At 39.4% G+C, this 14,558-nt stretch overlaps 1 protein-coding gene across 3 annotated transcripts in view; it reads left to right on the top strand.

Annotated features, from left to right (window-relative positions):
- TSHR (thyroid stimulating hormone receptor) overlaps positions 1–14,558 on the top strand; it is a 75,504-nt gene that overhangs the window by 16,968 nt on the left and 43,978 nt on the right. For 2 of the 3 annotated variants that reach the window (XM_009895892.1, XM_009895891.1), the window contains exon 2: positions 9,963–10,034. The exons of the other annotated variant lie outside the window; for it this stretch is intronic. In XM_009895892.1, the coding sequence (XP_009894194.1) occupies positions 9,963–10,034 (72 nt within the window). The remainder of the gene's footprint in view (positions 1–9,962; positions 10,035–14,558) is intronic. 3 annotated transcript variants of the gene reach the window in all.

Below are 14,558 nucleotides of genomic sequence, written 5' to 3'. Positions count from 1 at the left end.
TTTGGCATATGTTGAAGTGTGACTTGTCACCATTTTAAATGCCAATATTTTCCTTTAGATTCTTAAAATTGTATTGGCCTTTGCTGCTTTTTCTGAGAGAATACTTTGTATTTGAAAAACAAATTTGGAAAACAAATTTGGAAAACAGAGGGCAAGTGATTTAATAATATATCCAGTTCAGGATTTTACTCAGTCACATATTTAAAATGTAACTTTAAATTTAGTAGTTCTCCTGCATTTCTTAGGATATACAAGGCAAGGGTATTATGTAAACTAAATCTTCTGTAGAAATTTACAAATGTATATTAAATGTTATCTTCACTGTGATCGTCTGACTATGACACCCTAGAAATACCTCTTTTTACATTTTGTATGGCCACCTTCCTTCAGCATTGAAATGTACACTGAGCAGAACATTAAGCCACAAGCTAGTTTCCTGTTTGGTTTTTCTTCAGATTTTAGTGGTACTGGTGATGTTTTTACCTGCTCAGCCAGTGCCTTTCAGCAGTTCTCTGTATGAGTGCCGTTCCTCACAGGACTCTTTCTTACCACGTCTTTTTGCAGTTCTCTATCTCAACTGTTCAGGTTAAACACCTCTGCCTTGTAGGTATTTAAATGGTATGCTTTCTTCAGCACCAGAAGGTCTGAAATCTGTTAAGCAACATCAGCAACCTACTGTTTGATGGTAAATGGAAGGTAACATTCAGTAGAGTCAGTGTCTTATCTAAAGCCTTCATTTGTTACTCGGATCCAGTAAGAAGCAGTGGGTGATCACAAACTGAGAAAAAATAAGCTCCGGCATTACGGATTGGTGTTTTCTCTTTGCTATATATTAGCAAGTAACCAACCTGAATTTTTGCCTGTCAGTCTGACGATGTCCATATGCAGCTCAGTACGTAGGAAGAGGATAAGTTAGTGCCAAGAACCTGCTTTCAATACACAGTTGTCCCAAATGCTAACCTGCACACTTTCATTTTCAAAGGCTCTAGTATTTCTTTAATTTCTTAGGGCTGGGCCAGTTTTGGTGTATACATTATGTTATTCTTTTGGACCGCTAGTTAATTGTGGGAAAGTAGCTGTGTAGTCTTACAGCAAATTCAGAAGTGATTTCCTACTGTTGGAGTTACTTTGCTGTGCGAATCTTCCCTGGGTCCCACCACGTTGGTAATACTAGCATTAGGCACTAGGTGGTAATCGTCTTCTGGTAAGCTCAGCATGCATTTCACTGTGTGAAATGACTTTTTATAGCTGCTTTTGCACCACTGAAAGACTATGATGCATTTCTTTCAGAATAATAATAAAAAAACATAATATTTTTAAGTTTGTTTAGTTTGTGTTGGGTTTGGCTGAATATAAAAAACGAGAAGTTAATGTGTCAATAATTGTTTACCTAGCCATTATCTTATCTGTCATAGTTATTTCTCCTCTATAAAAGCTGGAAGGTCATTGCTTGGTATAAATTTCTCAGAAAGATGGATTCAGTATGTAAAATTTCTTACTTTGTTTCACATATGGTCAATTTTTTTTCCTATCTTTGTGTTCATTGATTAAGTGAAGGAGGTTGAAAACCAGGGGTTGGTTTTTGAGGGATGCAAATTTAAAAGTATTAAAAAATCATTCTGTGTTGTTATATTATGCAGAGCAATCATGCAAGTTACCTGTAAGGATACGTGGAAAGAGAATGTCTGCTCCCCTAAGTTTATCTGATCAAGGACCTTGTCAAATGGGATACTAAGGAAAAGGGAGGCAATAAACAAAACATACAGAGACACAGACCTCACAGAGAAAAATAACGACAAGAATGAGAAGAATGACAAAATAACAAGAAACCAGCCTGGACAGTCATACTAATTGATGGGCTATTAAGAAACTGCATCACTTCAAAGAGGGGCCAACCTTGACTTCACAACTGATAAGGATGCAGACTTGGGGGGCCTGGATACTGGGACAGGGGTTGGTGGAATTATGCAAACTGATGAGGCAGTGTGCAGGGGAAGGGAATCATGGGGAACGAAGGAAGCACAAACAGAAAGGGGTATAAAAGGGGTCGGTCAAATGTGAAATGGCTCTGGTCAGCACATTTGACTGAGCCCTGTGCCAGATCGCTGCAGTCTGTCTTCCTCTAAACTTCTTACTAAACCCCCATAACATTATCTATCATGTGTAGTCACAGTTGAAGTTATATTAGATTTTGCTGAAACATAACATTTACATATAATATGAAGGTCATATTTATGTATGGTATGAACCTTAATGAAAAGAAAGTATAGATGAAATCAGAGGAGGGGAAGGAAGACAGAAAATAACAGGCTCACTTTACTGGAATCAGTGTCAAAACTGTGCAAAACAGCTGTTGTTAAGACGGTGGAAAGCCAAAAAGGGAGGGGGAAAGGAAAACTCTCACAAGTAAACATTACACTGTGTGTGTTTTGAAACGTTTAACACTTACACACTGTACATTTAATAGGATTGATTAAGAATATGCAGGGATAAGAGTTCCTTAACCCTGAATTTTGCAAGGCTTCTAGAGGTCCCTGTGCCCAGTTGCTTGCCTGTGTAAGTATGGGGGAGTGGCTGTGCAGGATCAAGCCGAAGCTCCATCTCTCCCAGCCTCCTGCCTTGCAGCTGCTACCAGTAAAGCATGCCCTGTGAAGAGTATATCAATAAGCCAAACATGCAGTGATACTGTCCTGGAATACTCTCCCAGTAATAGTTTGTGGTTTGTGTAATTTCTGAACCTGAGAATTTGGATTTTATATGCCTAGATGTGTTTTTATTCCATGAATCTGTCCAGTCACTTTAGAATCCAGTATTTTTAACATTTCCTCTGGTACCGTCCCATCTCAAAAAAGGCTGAAAGGAATGTGTTTCATTTTGCCATCACCCAGGTCCCTGGCGAGTTTGCCAATATAAGTCACTGTTGGTTTAATTTCATATTAATATGTTTGGCTGTACGTGAGGGAGAACTAAGAAGCGAACACCCAAACTCTCCAGCCACTTCTGCCAATACCTAGCAAAGGAACAAGGTTTGACCATCCCAGTTACATCTACCATCAGAGTCTTCATTCAATTGCTCCCATCTCTTATTCTGCCACTAAATGTTTAGCTTCATCATTTACCACTCTCTTCTGATTTTGGTTTGGTTTTTTTTCTGCTCGGTGAACTCAGGTGCCAGACATGGCTGTTTAGCCTGATTTGGGCTTGGTATAGGGTACTGGAGGAATGAGAGGGAGACTAGTCATGGTCAACATTGTTCAAAGAAGGAATGCTCCTTCCACCAATCTCTCACAGGTGACAGACAGGAAGGACATCCTTCTGCTGCTGCTGGGAAGAAAACCTAACCCCCAAAAACCCCAAAACAGACACCAAACTCTTGAGAGGCTTTTAGCGAAATACAGTTGTAAAAATCTTTTTAAAAGACCAGTGCTTTTTATAAATGTGTTTAGTGTAAGGTATTAGATAATGTATTACATATGCTTTCAAGCTATTGTAAGAACTTCAGCACTGAGTCAGGAGTCATTAGCAATGAGAAATAAAGCTTTCAAGTGATTTACGAAGTAAGTCAGAGAGCAATAGAAATGTTTTCTCTCTAGATGTTCACGTATTCTATCACATATACATCCATAAGTTCTCACTCTAATAGTATTTTGGCTACGCAGTGCGCGCTGTTAGTGCTAGTTATCAGATGAATAGATGTGATTGAAGTGGGTGTATACCTGTCCTACAGTTTCCCCTGTATTTTTTTTTTGCTCTAACACAAGACAGTAATAGAAATGAAGCAGTCAAATGTATGTAGGCAGAGGCTGGGGCAGTTACATGTACATAGAGATTGCCTGTACCACTCGAATGGAAAATCCCTTGATGTTTCTCTGGTGCTAGTTGCTAGGTACTTCTGATATTCATCAGTTTCAAATATTTGAAAATGGTCATCTGTAAGAAATGAAATGCCTATCAAAGTTTTCAGTTTAATCTCCTTATGTGCTGAACACTAACTTTTGTAAGTCATAGGCCAGATTCTGTTCTTGTGCATACGTGCAGTCAAAAGAGAACAGAGATTATAAACAGTTTCATTTGAATTTTGCTGTAACTCCTTACAGTCCAGAAAGACTGTAGTCTCTCTCTAACTGTATTTAGCATTCAATGAAAAAAAATCATCTATGCTGCAATTCTGACTTAAAGGCACAAGTGGAAGCGAGGAACTCCTGGCTTCTGAGGTGTAATTATGGCTTTGCTTAACATTAAAATAGAGGGCTATTAAATAGATAGTCAAGAACTATAATCTGTATGAAGAATTAGTAGTGTTTCATATATAAAAGTAAAGCTTTTCTCCCATTTTTCTAATCTTGACTTATTAGTGGAGCATTTTTTTGAAATTGTTTTTTATTTCTGTTATTATTACTTTTACCTTGTGTCGTGGTTTAGCTGCCTTGGCCGGCAGCTAAACACTGTGCAGCCGCTTGCTCGCTCCACCCAGGTGGGGTGAGGGAGAGGATCGGAAGGGTAAAAGTACAAAAACTCGTGGTCTGAGGTAAAGACAGTTTAATAGCTAAAGCAAAAGCCGCACACACAAACAAGGCAAACAAGGAATTCATTCATTCCTTTCCATTGTCAGGCAGGTGTTCAGCCATCTCCAGGAAAGCAGAGCTCCACCACATGTAACGGTTACTTGGCAAGACAAACACCGTAACTCTGAACGTCCCCCCCCTTCCTTCTTCTTCCACCCACTTTATACTCTGAGCATGATGTCATACGGTATGGAATATCCCTTTGATCAGTTGGGGTCAGCTGTCCCAGCTGTGTCCCCTCCCAACTTCTTGTGCCCCCTCAGCCTGCTGTCTGGTGGGGGGTGTTGTGAAAAGCAGAAAAGGCCCTGACTCTGTGTAAGCACTGCTCAGCAGTAGCTAAAACATCCCTGTATCATCAACACTGTTTTCAGCACAAATCCAAAATGTAGCCCCATACTAGCTACTATGAAGAAAATTAACTCTATCTCAGCCAAAACCAGCACACCTTGTTTCAAACCAACCGTAAATTGCATATTTTAATGGTTACTATTTATAGATTTTTTACAGTGCAGTCTAAAATAAGAAAAAATGACTGCGATACAATAGAATATACAGAAAGCAATTAACATAACTAATTACATTATAATTAATGCCACGTGCTTAGTTTACAGGACTGATTCTGGTTTCATTGTCGTATGCCTGGCTTAAGCTGCCTACGCTTATGACTCTTGACTGGTAGGACTGATTAATATTGAAACCAACAAAATGTTCCTTCATAGTTAGGTAGCACCCAAGTGATAGGAGTGCAGGGAGCAGCCACCCCAAGAACAGAGTTCCTTGGTGCATTAACAAATAGGACACTAGATTAGCTGTCATAGAACAGCAAAACACATATAATGAATGAGTGCTCAGCAGTACGAGAAATACAGTGCTTAAAGGAGCATTATCTACTAGACGCTCGGGTAACGGTCTGTGCATTGATACTGTACAGTCATTAAAATGAAGTGAATATGTTTAAGTTTGAATACTAAACAATCTCCACTTACATTTCTGTATTTTTAAGTTAGTAAAAAACAGGTTTGTTTCTATGCGGATGTAAAATATTTTGAAGTCTGTGTGATCTTATTCTTTTTTAAAAATGTTCTTTTTCTCATTGAAGAAAATAACTAGGCTAATTTTGAGAAACAGAGTCTTTGCTAAAGATTGTTTGGAAAGATCAAAAGGAAGTCAAAGTGGGAGTTTTTTCAGTTGTTAGCTGAATATCTGTAGTACCTGATTTTTGACAAAGAAACTCTTTACATTCCAGGTTGACAGATGTTTGGGGCAGAGGAAAGCAAAAAAGTAAAGTTCTGCACCAGCGGTCTAATATGTTTCTTATCAGTTTTTCAGGTTTCATTTTCTTGATATATGCAATGTAGAGCCTTTCAGGAAGATACAGGTTAAACTTTTGGTGTAAATTTCAAAGCAGAAAGACAATTTTTAAAACTTCAAACTGATTTTCTGACCTATGAAACTAAGAAATGCAAACTAAATGTCATCTGATAAAACTTAAAATGTTTTTCTGAAACATTTTCTTGCTATTTTTAAAATGATTCATTTAGCAAAAATATGATTTGTATGCTTTTGTATCTTTGCAAATATTGATAGAATGTTTGTAATGAAAATGACCTCAGACTTTGGGTTCTTCTTTTTGAAAGATTTTATGGAATAAAGACTGAAGATTTTTTCTGGATTTATCGAGGCTTTTAATATGAATGAGAAAATAAAGGTAGAAGTAAATGGTAGTACTCAGGTTAGCACAGCAGCATTTCTTTCATTAAATGGCATTGAACGTTCTCATGTGTGTTGTCTTTGCCTTAATACAGAAAGGAAATTAAGACAGCCTATTAAATATGTAAGTGCGTATAGTTACAGTTTTTCTCACTTGGAAAACTAATGCATATTTTCCTAGTAAAGTTTTTTCCTTTACTCTGAAAAAGCTTACTTTCTTCATGAACATACTGTGGCTGCGTGGATACTGGACTCATTTGCTAAATTTCAAATGGAAACATGCAGGTTTAAAGAAAATTTCTGATGCACGCAAGATAGGAAGAATCATAGTCCATTAATTAAGTCTCCATTATTCATCATATGTTCACACGTATGTTGTGGTTGGCAGGCTGGAAGTCCTGACCTGTCTTGTTTTTCTTGTTTCTGGCTTTAGGCTTTAAATTCCAAAACTTCTAAAATTCTACTACTTTCCCAGCCTGAAGAACGTATTAACACAGTTGGTAAGCTCGTGATCTTTATATGCAGTTAGACAGGGCTAAACTAAAGCTGGTCTATTTAAATTACTCCCACTTTTGATCCATCATAGACTGTTCTGGTTTACAATTTTCTCAGCCTGTCTTCTTTCCACTCCAAATAATTACTGTCCATCCCACAGCCTTCTACACCTGGTGGTGCCCAACCAATAATTATCCACAGACTCGCACTTGGCAATCAGGGACTAAAGCACTGATTTATTTTTTTCTGCAAAGCTTTAAATTGCTTTAGGAGGTGGCTTAAAATTAGCAGCAATGTGTCAGCTCACAGGCTTTTAAAACTCAGAGAGAGCTGGGGCTTTTCAGGTGGTTGTACACAAAGGCTGACTTAAAAGTTTGGCCCTGGCCCCAGGCCTGTTGCATTGACTCCATTTTACGGTCTGCATAATCTTTGACTCTTGGAACTCAGCAATCTGTTACAGACAGCAAGTAGTTGAAGAATGGCAGCTAACGAACACCAATTACTTTGTCAGTATATGCTACATGCTATTATTTAGCATGTTGTTTATGTAGTGGGTGGATTACCTGAACTTGGAGTCTTTTAGCTTTGCTGACAATCTCTCATACTGTTTCACCTCACAGCTAAGTTTTTGTCATGAAATGGGCTATTTCTTCTCTTCTTCTGCCCAAGATTTCTTTCTACTTATATTTTACTATCTCTCTTTATAAGTCCGTTTATAAACACATACTGTAGCCCATATGTTTTTTTGTCATGTTTGCAGAATGTTGGTATATCTTTAAACTGTAGCAGACAGGAAGAAATACGATACTCCCACTTCCAGCCCATATCATAAATTTACCAGCCACTCACTCAAAATCCAGCCTTGAAGGCTAGATTTCTTCATTATGTCTGTTCTTGAGATATTAGGAGCCTTGTCTAGAAATTTATAATATATAATTTCATTATACAGCAACTTTGATATAATTGATTCATAAATATTATCCAGAATTTGCAGGCTTTTCTGATAGGTATGTCAATGAACAATTAATGTGATCTCACAGCCCACGTGTAGCTCATGAATGATGGGTCTCACTTCATTCATTATCTGGCAAAAAACAGAGAGGGATGAATGTCTGACATAAGAGAAAGAGGTCAAGAACAGACTTAGGATGGTGTTTAAATTCTTGCTTTTCTGGAGCATGGAATTATGTGTAAGTGATAGGTTAAGTACTAGTTTTTGTAATGATTGGTGATGGAAAGTAACTATCGTGTGAGTCAGCATTTTGTAGGTGAACAGACAACCAGAGGGATGTAAGAGAGGTTAAAAGTGAGCTTGGACAGTCGGAAGTGGCTTAAACTATGTTTTTCTTGGCTTCTAACAGTCTCAAGGAGAAGCTTCAGGACTGCTTTCTCCTCCTGCTGCAGCCCAATTAGCCATTTGCCTTCTTTGCAGCAAGGGCACATTGGTAGCTCATGTTCAACTTGGTGTCCAACAGGACCGCCCGGTCCCTTTCTGCAAAGCTGCTTTCCAGCCAGTTGGGCCTCCATCATATACTGGTACATGAGGTTCTTCCTCCCCAGGTGCAGGACTTTGCACTTTCTCCTTCTTGAACTGTGTCACGTTCCTGTCAGCCCATTTCTCCAGTCTGTCAAATCCGTCATTTACTCTGTTCTACTTTAAGACTTGTTAAAATCAGTCTGAAACCAGAACTTCCTCAGTCATCACTGTCAGCTTCCTAAAAGGCCTGGAAATACAGACAGATGTTGAAACACAACAGCAAGATCAGCAGGCTGTCCTGGGCCAAGCAGCTGGTTTTTACAAATATTTTGTCTAAGACTGTGATAATAGAAAGAAGCGGAGGACAGAGAAGGATGGGACAGCACTGGTATGGGTGTCAAGGTGCTATGGGTGCAGGGGAATAGGCAAGGATACCTCTGGACCAACTCACATTCTCCTGGATGGGAGCTCAGTGGGAGCTGGATGGATCAAGGTCAAGAGAAACATCAACCCAGTATTGGAAAAATAGAAGTCTTCAGGTTCTTCTTGCTCATTCTTGTAACAAGTATATGGAGTAGGGGAGGTATACTTGAGAAGTAGTTGGAGCCTTCCCCTGGGATGATAGGAGTGTACATTCTCTTAATTTATATTTTTACTCAAGATGGAAGTTTAAAGAATTTCTACAGATATTTTTATTTGTTGTATGCAAGTTCCAGAAGCTTGATAAATCTTAAGAGTACAATATTTTTGTCTGTGCAAATCAAATATAATTATTATGATCAGATACTTTGCAACAGAAAACAGAATTAGGAAATCATCCTCGTTTGTTTAATTCTTTTCTACTGAACTGTTTTTAAACAGCAGCTATGGGGAAAGTTTATGATTTGTTCTTGATTATTCTTCAGACTATTCATTGACTAGAAATTATGTAAGTGTATTCCCAGATGTACAGGAAAAACAGAGATTACCTCATCTGGCAATGACAGGTTGTAACTGTAAGTTTAACAGATATTATAGGCTAATTTCCCAAAGCATTTCCTCCTTTTTTGGAGGAGTCTGCTAGAGATTCATTCGGATGAGAACTTGGCTGTTGATAAGTATGTCCCTTAAATATTGCCTGTTCTTCTGAAACTTCCCGCAGATGCGGAAGATACATAATTCTATTCTCTCCTGAAGTGCATCCTTAACTGGGCTTAAGCAAAATAATAATATCGTATATGACATGCCCACATCAGAGGTTTAGGGAGGAGGAATGTTGTATTTATTACAAAGTGTATGGAGAATTCTGTGGAGGTGGTATGCAATTGCTCTCATTCAATTTTGGCTGGTTTACCTGAATTTTCTTCTCGGAATGAGGGGTGGGATATCTTTGTGGAGCCTGAAATTATTAAAAAATGCTTATACTCCTAATAGTTCATTTACTTCAATTGTCAAATATGTTTGCTGGTCATGCTCTGGAGTTTAGGAAGGTCTATCATTACCACTGAATGCTGAGTTCCTGGGAGAGATGATGCAGGTGGTCTCTTCTGAGGGAGCACACCAAGCAGACCAAGCTGCGTAATGAAACAGGAATAGAAATGAGGCAAAGATGGAAACATTGGGTAAAGGGAAGATAAAGACAGAAAAAATGGATCGGAGCTGGAGCTGCGTAAGAATTTTTAATGTTAAATTATACTTACCAAAGGATATTAACTGCCAACCTTTTATTTCTATAGGAGGTTTATGGAGACTCGTCTAAAAACAATTCCAAGTGATGCTTTTTCCAATCTCCCCAACATCTCCAGGATGTAAGTTCTGTTTCTGATATTATTCTTTTAGCTCTTTTATTAAAAAGCACTTTCTTTCTCCAAAATTCTGTCTTTGTGTATAAAATCTTCTGAAATGGAAATATTCCTGTACCTTTGCTATCTCACCACTTACGTTTCAGAACTGCAGGTAATCATGCCATTGTTTATACACTGAACCAGCTATAGAAAGGCATACTAGGCATTTTTGGGTAAAAGCACACCTTTATTGAAGTAGATGTGATAAATAAGGCTATAAAACTTTTTTTTTTTCTGTTTGCAAAATATGAGAAATTATTTCATTCATAACAAATGAACACATTCTGTTGCTGGTCCAGGCTAAAACTTTGTTTCCAGCTCCCTGCAGATTTGTAACTCATTTCATTGGAAACCCTGTGGCATTTCTAGACTAGGGATGGACTTTCACCAAAACATTAGTATTTGTGTGATGTGAGAGGGACTTCCATTGTGCCACTTCCTTTGTATGTAAACACATATATGGATACAGTCCGTAAATGCACAACCAGCAGCTTCTACCTATTTGCTTCACATCAAAATTTGTCCCATTGAAAGTGGCTACCCTTGCACTGCACTGCTTGTTGATGTAAGCAGTCTTGAGACAAAGTTGTCCCATCTTTGTTTCTTCTTATTGGTGGCTGGCCCATAATCTCTCATCCTGGGCCTGGCTATTTGATGAAGGGAATTTCTCTGCCATCTCCCAATTCACTCCCTAGAATCAGAGAGTCATGTAGTTTAGAAGGGACCTCAGGAGGCCTCTAGACCACCACCTGCTCAAAGTTGGGCCAACTGTAAGGTCCAACCAGATGGCTCAGGGCTTTATCCAGTCTGGTGCTCAGTTTTATCTGTGTCCACTGTTGCCTGGACTGTTTGGCAGCAACATGGTAACAGATAACCACTCTGCTGCATGCTTTGATCACCTTTCAGTTGAAGAGGAAAGTCAAAACTACGAAAACCTTATGGCCTTGAATGAGGTTAATAGGTGATTTTTACACATCTTAAGATAATATGTTGGCATCCCTGTCAGTTTATTTGGTTTGTGATTTTGAGGCTACCTGGGAAAATGAGTGTCAATATCATCCCCAAATTATTCTTTAATGAGAGTATCTGAATATGGAGTTTTACTTTCCCCTTACTCCACATATACGTGTAGGAAAATAGCGTAGATACAGTCGAATATTGTAGTAAAATCATGACCTGATGTGGTACCGTTACACTCTCTCCTGCTGTGCAATGCCTTCTGGATTACCGCATCTCTCTTTCTCCTGTTAACGTCAAAAAGTCTATGAAGAATAGACAGCAGTTTAAATTTAAATGGTGTTGATGCCCTTCTGGAATTTTCTTATAGCATTACTACTACTAAAAATCATGAACTCCCACCTTCTTGATATAAACTTTGGGTTAAGGAACCAGTAGCTGCATTTTAACTACAGGTCTTGTGTGTATGTCTTGGCCTATAATGTACCACGTCTCATTTGACTCTCCCAGCCCATAATTTCTGTCAGCAATGAAAATTACCAGATCATTTCTTGCTTTGTAAACTCATCTAGAAAAAGTTCCCAAGTTTCAATAGGGTGATGGAGACTGTGTTTACTGTTCCAAATATAGCACTTCATTTTGCTATATGGTTTCTACTATATAATTTCCACAAATAAACCTTTTTTCCTCTGTAGTGAATAGAATATTTAGTTGTCCTCTTTATGAACCTTGTTTAAACAAAAAATTTAGAGCTACTATTTCTCTTAAATGAATGCATATCTATGTACTTTTGATACCCAGAGTAGAGATTGTTTCCCTGTGCTGCTTTGCCACGGGAATTAAAAAGCATTTCAAAGAAATGCTCAAGTGCAAAGCTAATTCCTGAGAGAAATGCATCAGTGGACTGAAAAAAAAAGGTTTTATAAGGTATTCAGATGCAAGAAAAATTTCTGGTTTACATCCTTGAAGTTGCAAATACATTATGTCTTGGTAGGAGGGCTTCACCTGGTGTTTCCTACTGACTCAAATCAGGTTGAACATTCAGTATTTTTAAGGTCAAGGATCAGGAACATTTTTCCTGGGCTCAGGATGATGCTTTGGGGTCGCATTCATGAGTACCTCACGTACACCAGACCTGCAGCTCCCTGAGCAGTGTTCTCCACAGCTTCTCCACGTGAAGTAGCATCCCCTCATTGCCAGTGCTCTCTGCCAGCAGCCTCATGCAGAGCACGACATTTCCCCTGTGCACTGTTTTCCTCTGTGCGCCACAGTGCCTTTCCACACCCCCTGTACACCACTGTCCCACAGCCAGTGCCACCACAGGGCCCCCCACACCTAGCATGCACCTCACCGCAGTGCTCCCACACCTCTCCTGCTCCCCAGCACCAGCCCCAACTCAGGGCTTCAGTAGCCTTAGCTGCTCCTGGTTGTCCTCTTGTGTGTCCTGGCTTGAGGTAAAACAGGACCAATTTTCTGTTTAGTAATTTTACTTTCCAGTTAAGCCTCTTCTAACTAACTGAACTCTCTGAAATTAACAGCATATTTTTCCTACAGTATCCACTTCCAGAGTGGTAAGACCTGATTGTTCATAATTTATGCCAAGGAATGGTATGCAGAGAGGCTCTTGCTTATACTCCTTGCTATAACACCCAAGCGCAGCTCACTTTGGTATTCGCCTCGTTGGAGGGCAACGGAAGCAGAAGGGAGTAGAGGGGTCACACCCATGTGGAGGACTGGACAGGACAGGTGCCCCAAAACTGACCACCAGGGTATTCCATCCCATCTGCATTGTATAAAAGCTGAGGGACCAAAGGGGTCAGCCTCTTCCTTCAGTGGCCAGCATCCAAGGAGGGCTCTGTCTGTTAATCTGCCTTTGATCCCAATCCATGCATTCCTGAATCCAGATCTTGAGTTCAGTTCCTGTCCGTCACTGAGTCCAGTCTGGGACTTTTCCAGTGCCAGCCAGTGACGTAATCATCATCCTGGAAGCTCCATACTGGTTTTGTATATATTGTATATATTTCATTATTTTCTTTTTATTATTTTATTAATATTTTCATTAAAGTAGTTTAGTTTCTTTCTAAACTCCTAAGTCTCTTTTCTCTCTCATCCTTCTCTCCCTGAAGGGAGATGCTCTCCCTTCTCTGAAGGGGAGAGAAGTAAAAGAGATCATCTGTCGTTTGTTTTCATGGCCAGCCCAGCCCAAACCATGACATCATGCAGTACCCTACACGTCACCGAGCTGCCCTCCATCAGCAGCAGAGGAGAAGAAGGGCAGCCAGTGGGCAGCAACACCCCAACACAGGGGATGCTGAGGCTGGAAAAAAGCAAAGAAAGGTGGATAGAGGGAGAAGGAAGAAAATAAGGGCAGGGAGAGAGCCTTGTGGCTACTGCCACGTGCCAATCTGCTTTAAATCCCATCTTCTCAGGCTCTTTCTGAATGGGCAATGACAATTAAAGTGTTATCTGCAAACAGACTTTCTCTGAAGCTGTGCATTTGGTGTTTAAGCTACGACTGTATTCGTGATGGGTGTTGAAGGCATTTTGAAATCCTGCAAACTAAACACAGCTGGTAGGGAGAGGAGGTGCTGAATCGTAACATGCCTTCAACATGGGAATTTAACCATGCTTTCCCTCTTCTTCTGACGCAAATCCTCCCAGTTCTGATTGCTATGATTTTTATTTCTTACATTTAACATGTATTATGTATTTATTAGCCAGAGCCCAAAGGTTTTTGGACACTTGGAAGTCAATGTTTATGCACCATTAATACATGTTTCTGTTTGACGTTCCTGTCTCAGGTTTTGAATGCGTTTGTGTGGGTTTTGGGTGTCTAGATGACACTAAAGTAAATAAAACTACTCATTTTCCTGTCATCAATGATGAGGTGGGTTAATTACTATACACAAATACATCTGCTTATGAAGCAGAAGAGTAGAGGTCAACACACACAGAAAATAAGCGTTTTTCTTCCCACTTATGTCCCACAGCTGAGAGATACAAAACCTGTAACTCAATCAGCTCCAAGGCAGGCAGTATAGCAAAAACATGACAAGCAGCATGGTGGGGTGAGACGCGGTGGCTGCGGGGGTGAGGGAGGGGAGGAGGAATCCCCGCTGCCACTCTTTTACCGCTTCTCACATGTGAGAGAAAAGCAGTTGCCTGCTTGATGTGAGGTGACCCATTTTGATCGCTGAGTGCACAAAAAGTACTCTTTAATTCCTAGCGCCAGCATGAGGATGCAATGTTTGCTCATTATCCATTTTTAATTTTGTTTTCTGTCAAGCTGATTTATATATAGCTGTTTGCTCCATAGAACAACTTATTTGTTTTAATGTGTCATTGATACAACCTATTTTTTTGTATGTTAAAAATGTAGGCTCTGTTAAAATGGAATAATTAATTTTCTTTTAAGACTGAAACTTTAATTTCCTGTGCAATAGACATTTATTGCTTACAGGAAAACAAAATTAAAGCATCTCATAAACATCTAAATCTGCAATACTCAATCACAGAGGTACAGACTGAAAA

The sequence above is a fragment of the Charadrius vociferus genome, unplaced genomic scaffold, assembly GCF_000708025.1.
Source record: "Charadrius vociferus isolate BGI_N301 unplaced genomic scaffold, ASM70802v2 scaffold102, whole genome shotgun sequence".
In the NCBI taxonomy this organism is placed as follows: Eukaryota; Metazoa; Chordata; class Aves; order Charadriiformes; family Charadriidae; genus Charadrius; species Charadrius vociferus.
The sequence above is the reverse complement of the archived record's forward strand: the minus strand, read 5'-3'. Positions and strand labels throughout refer to the sequence as shown.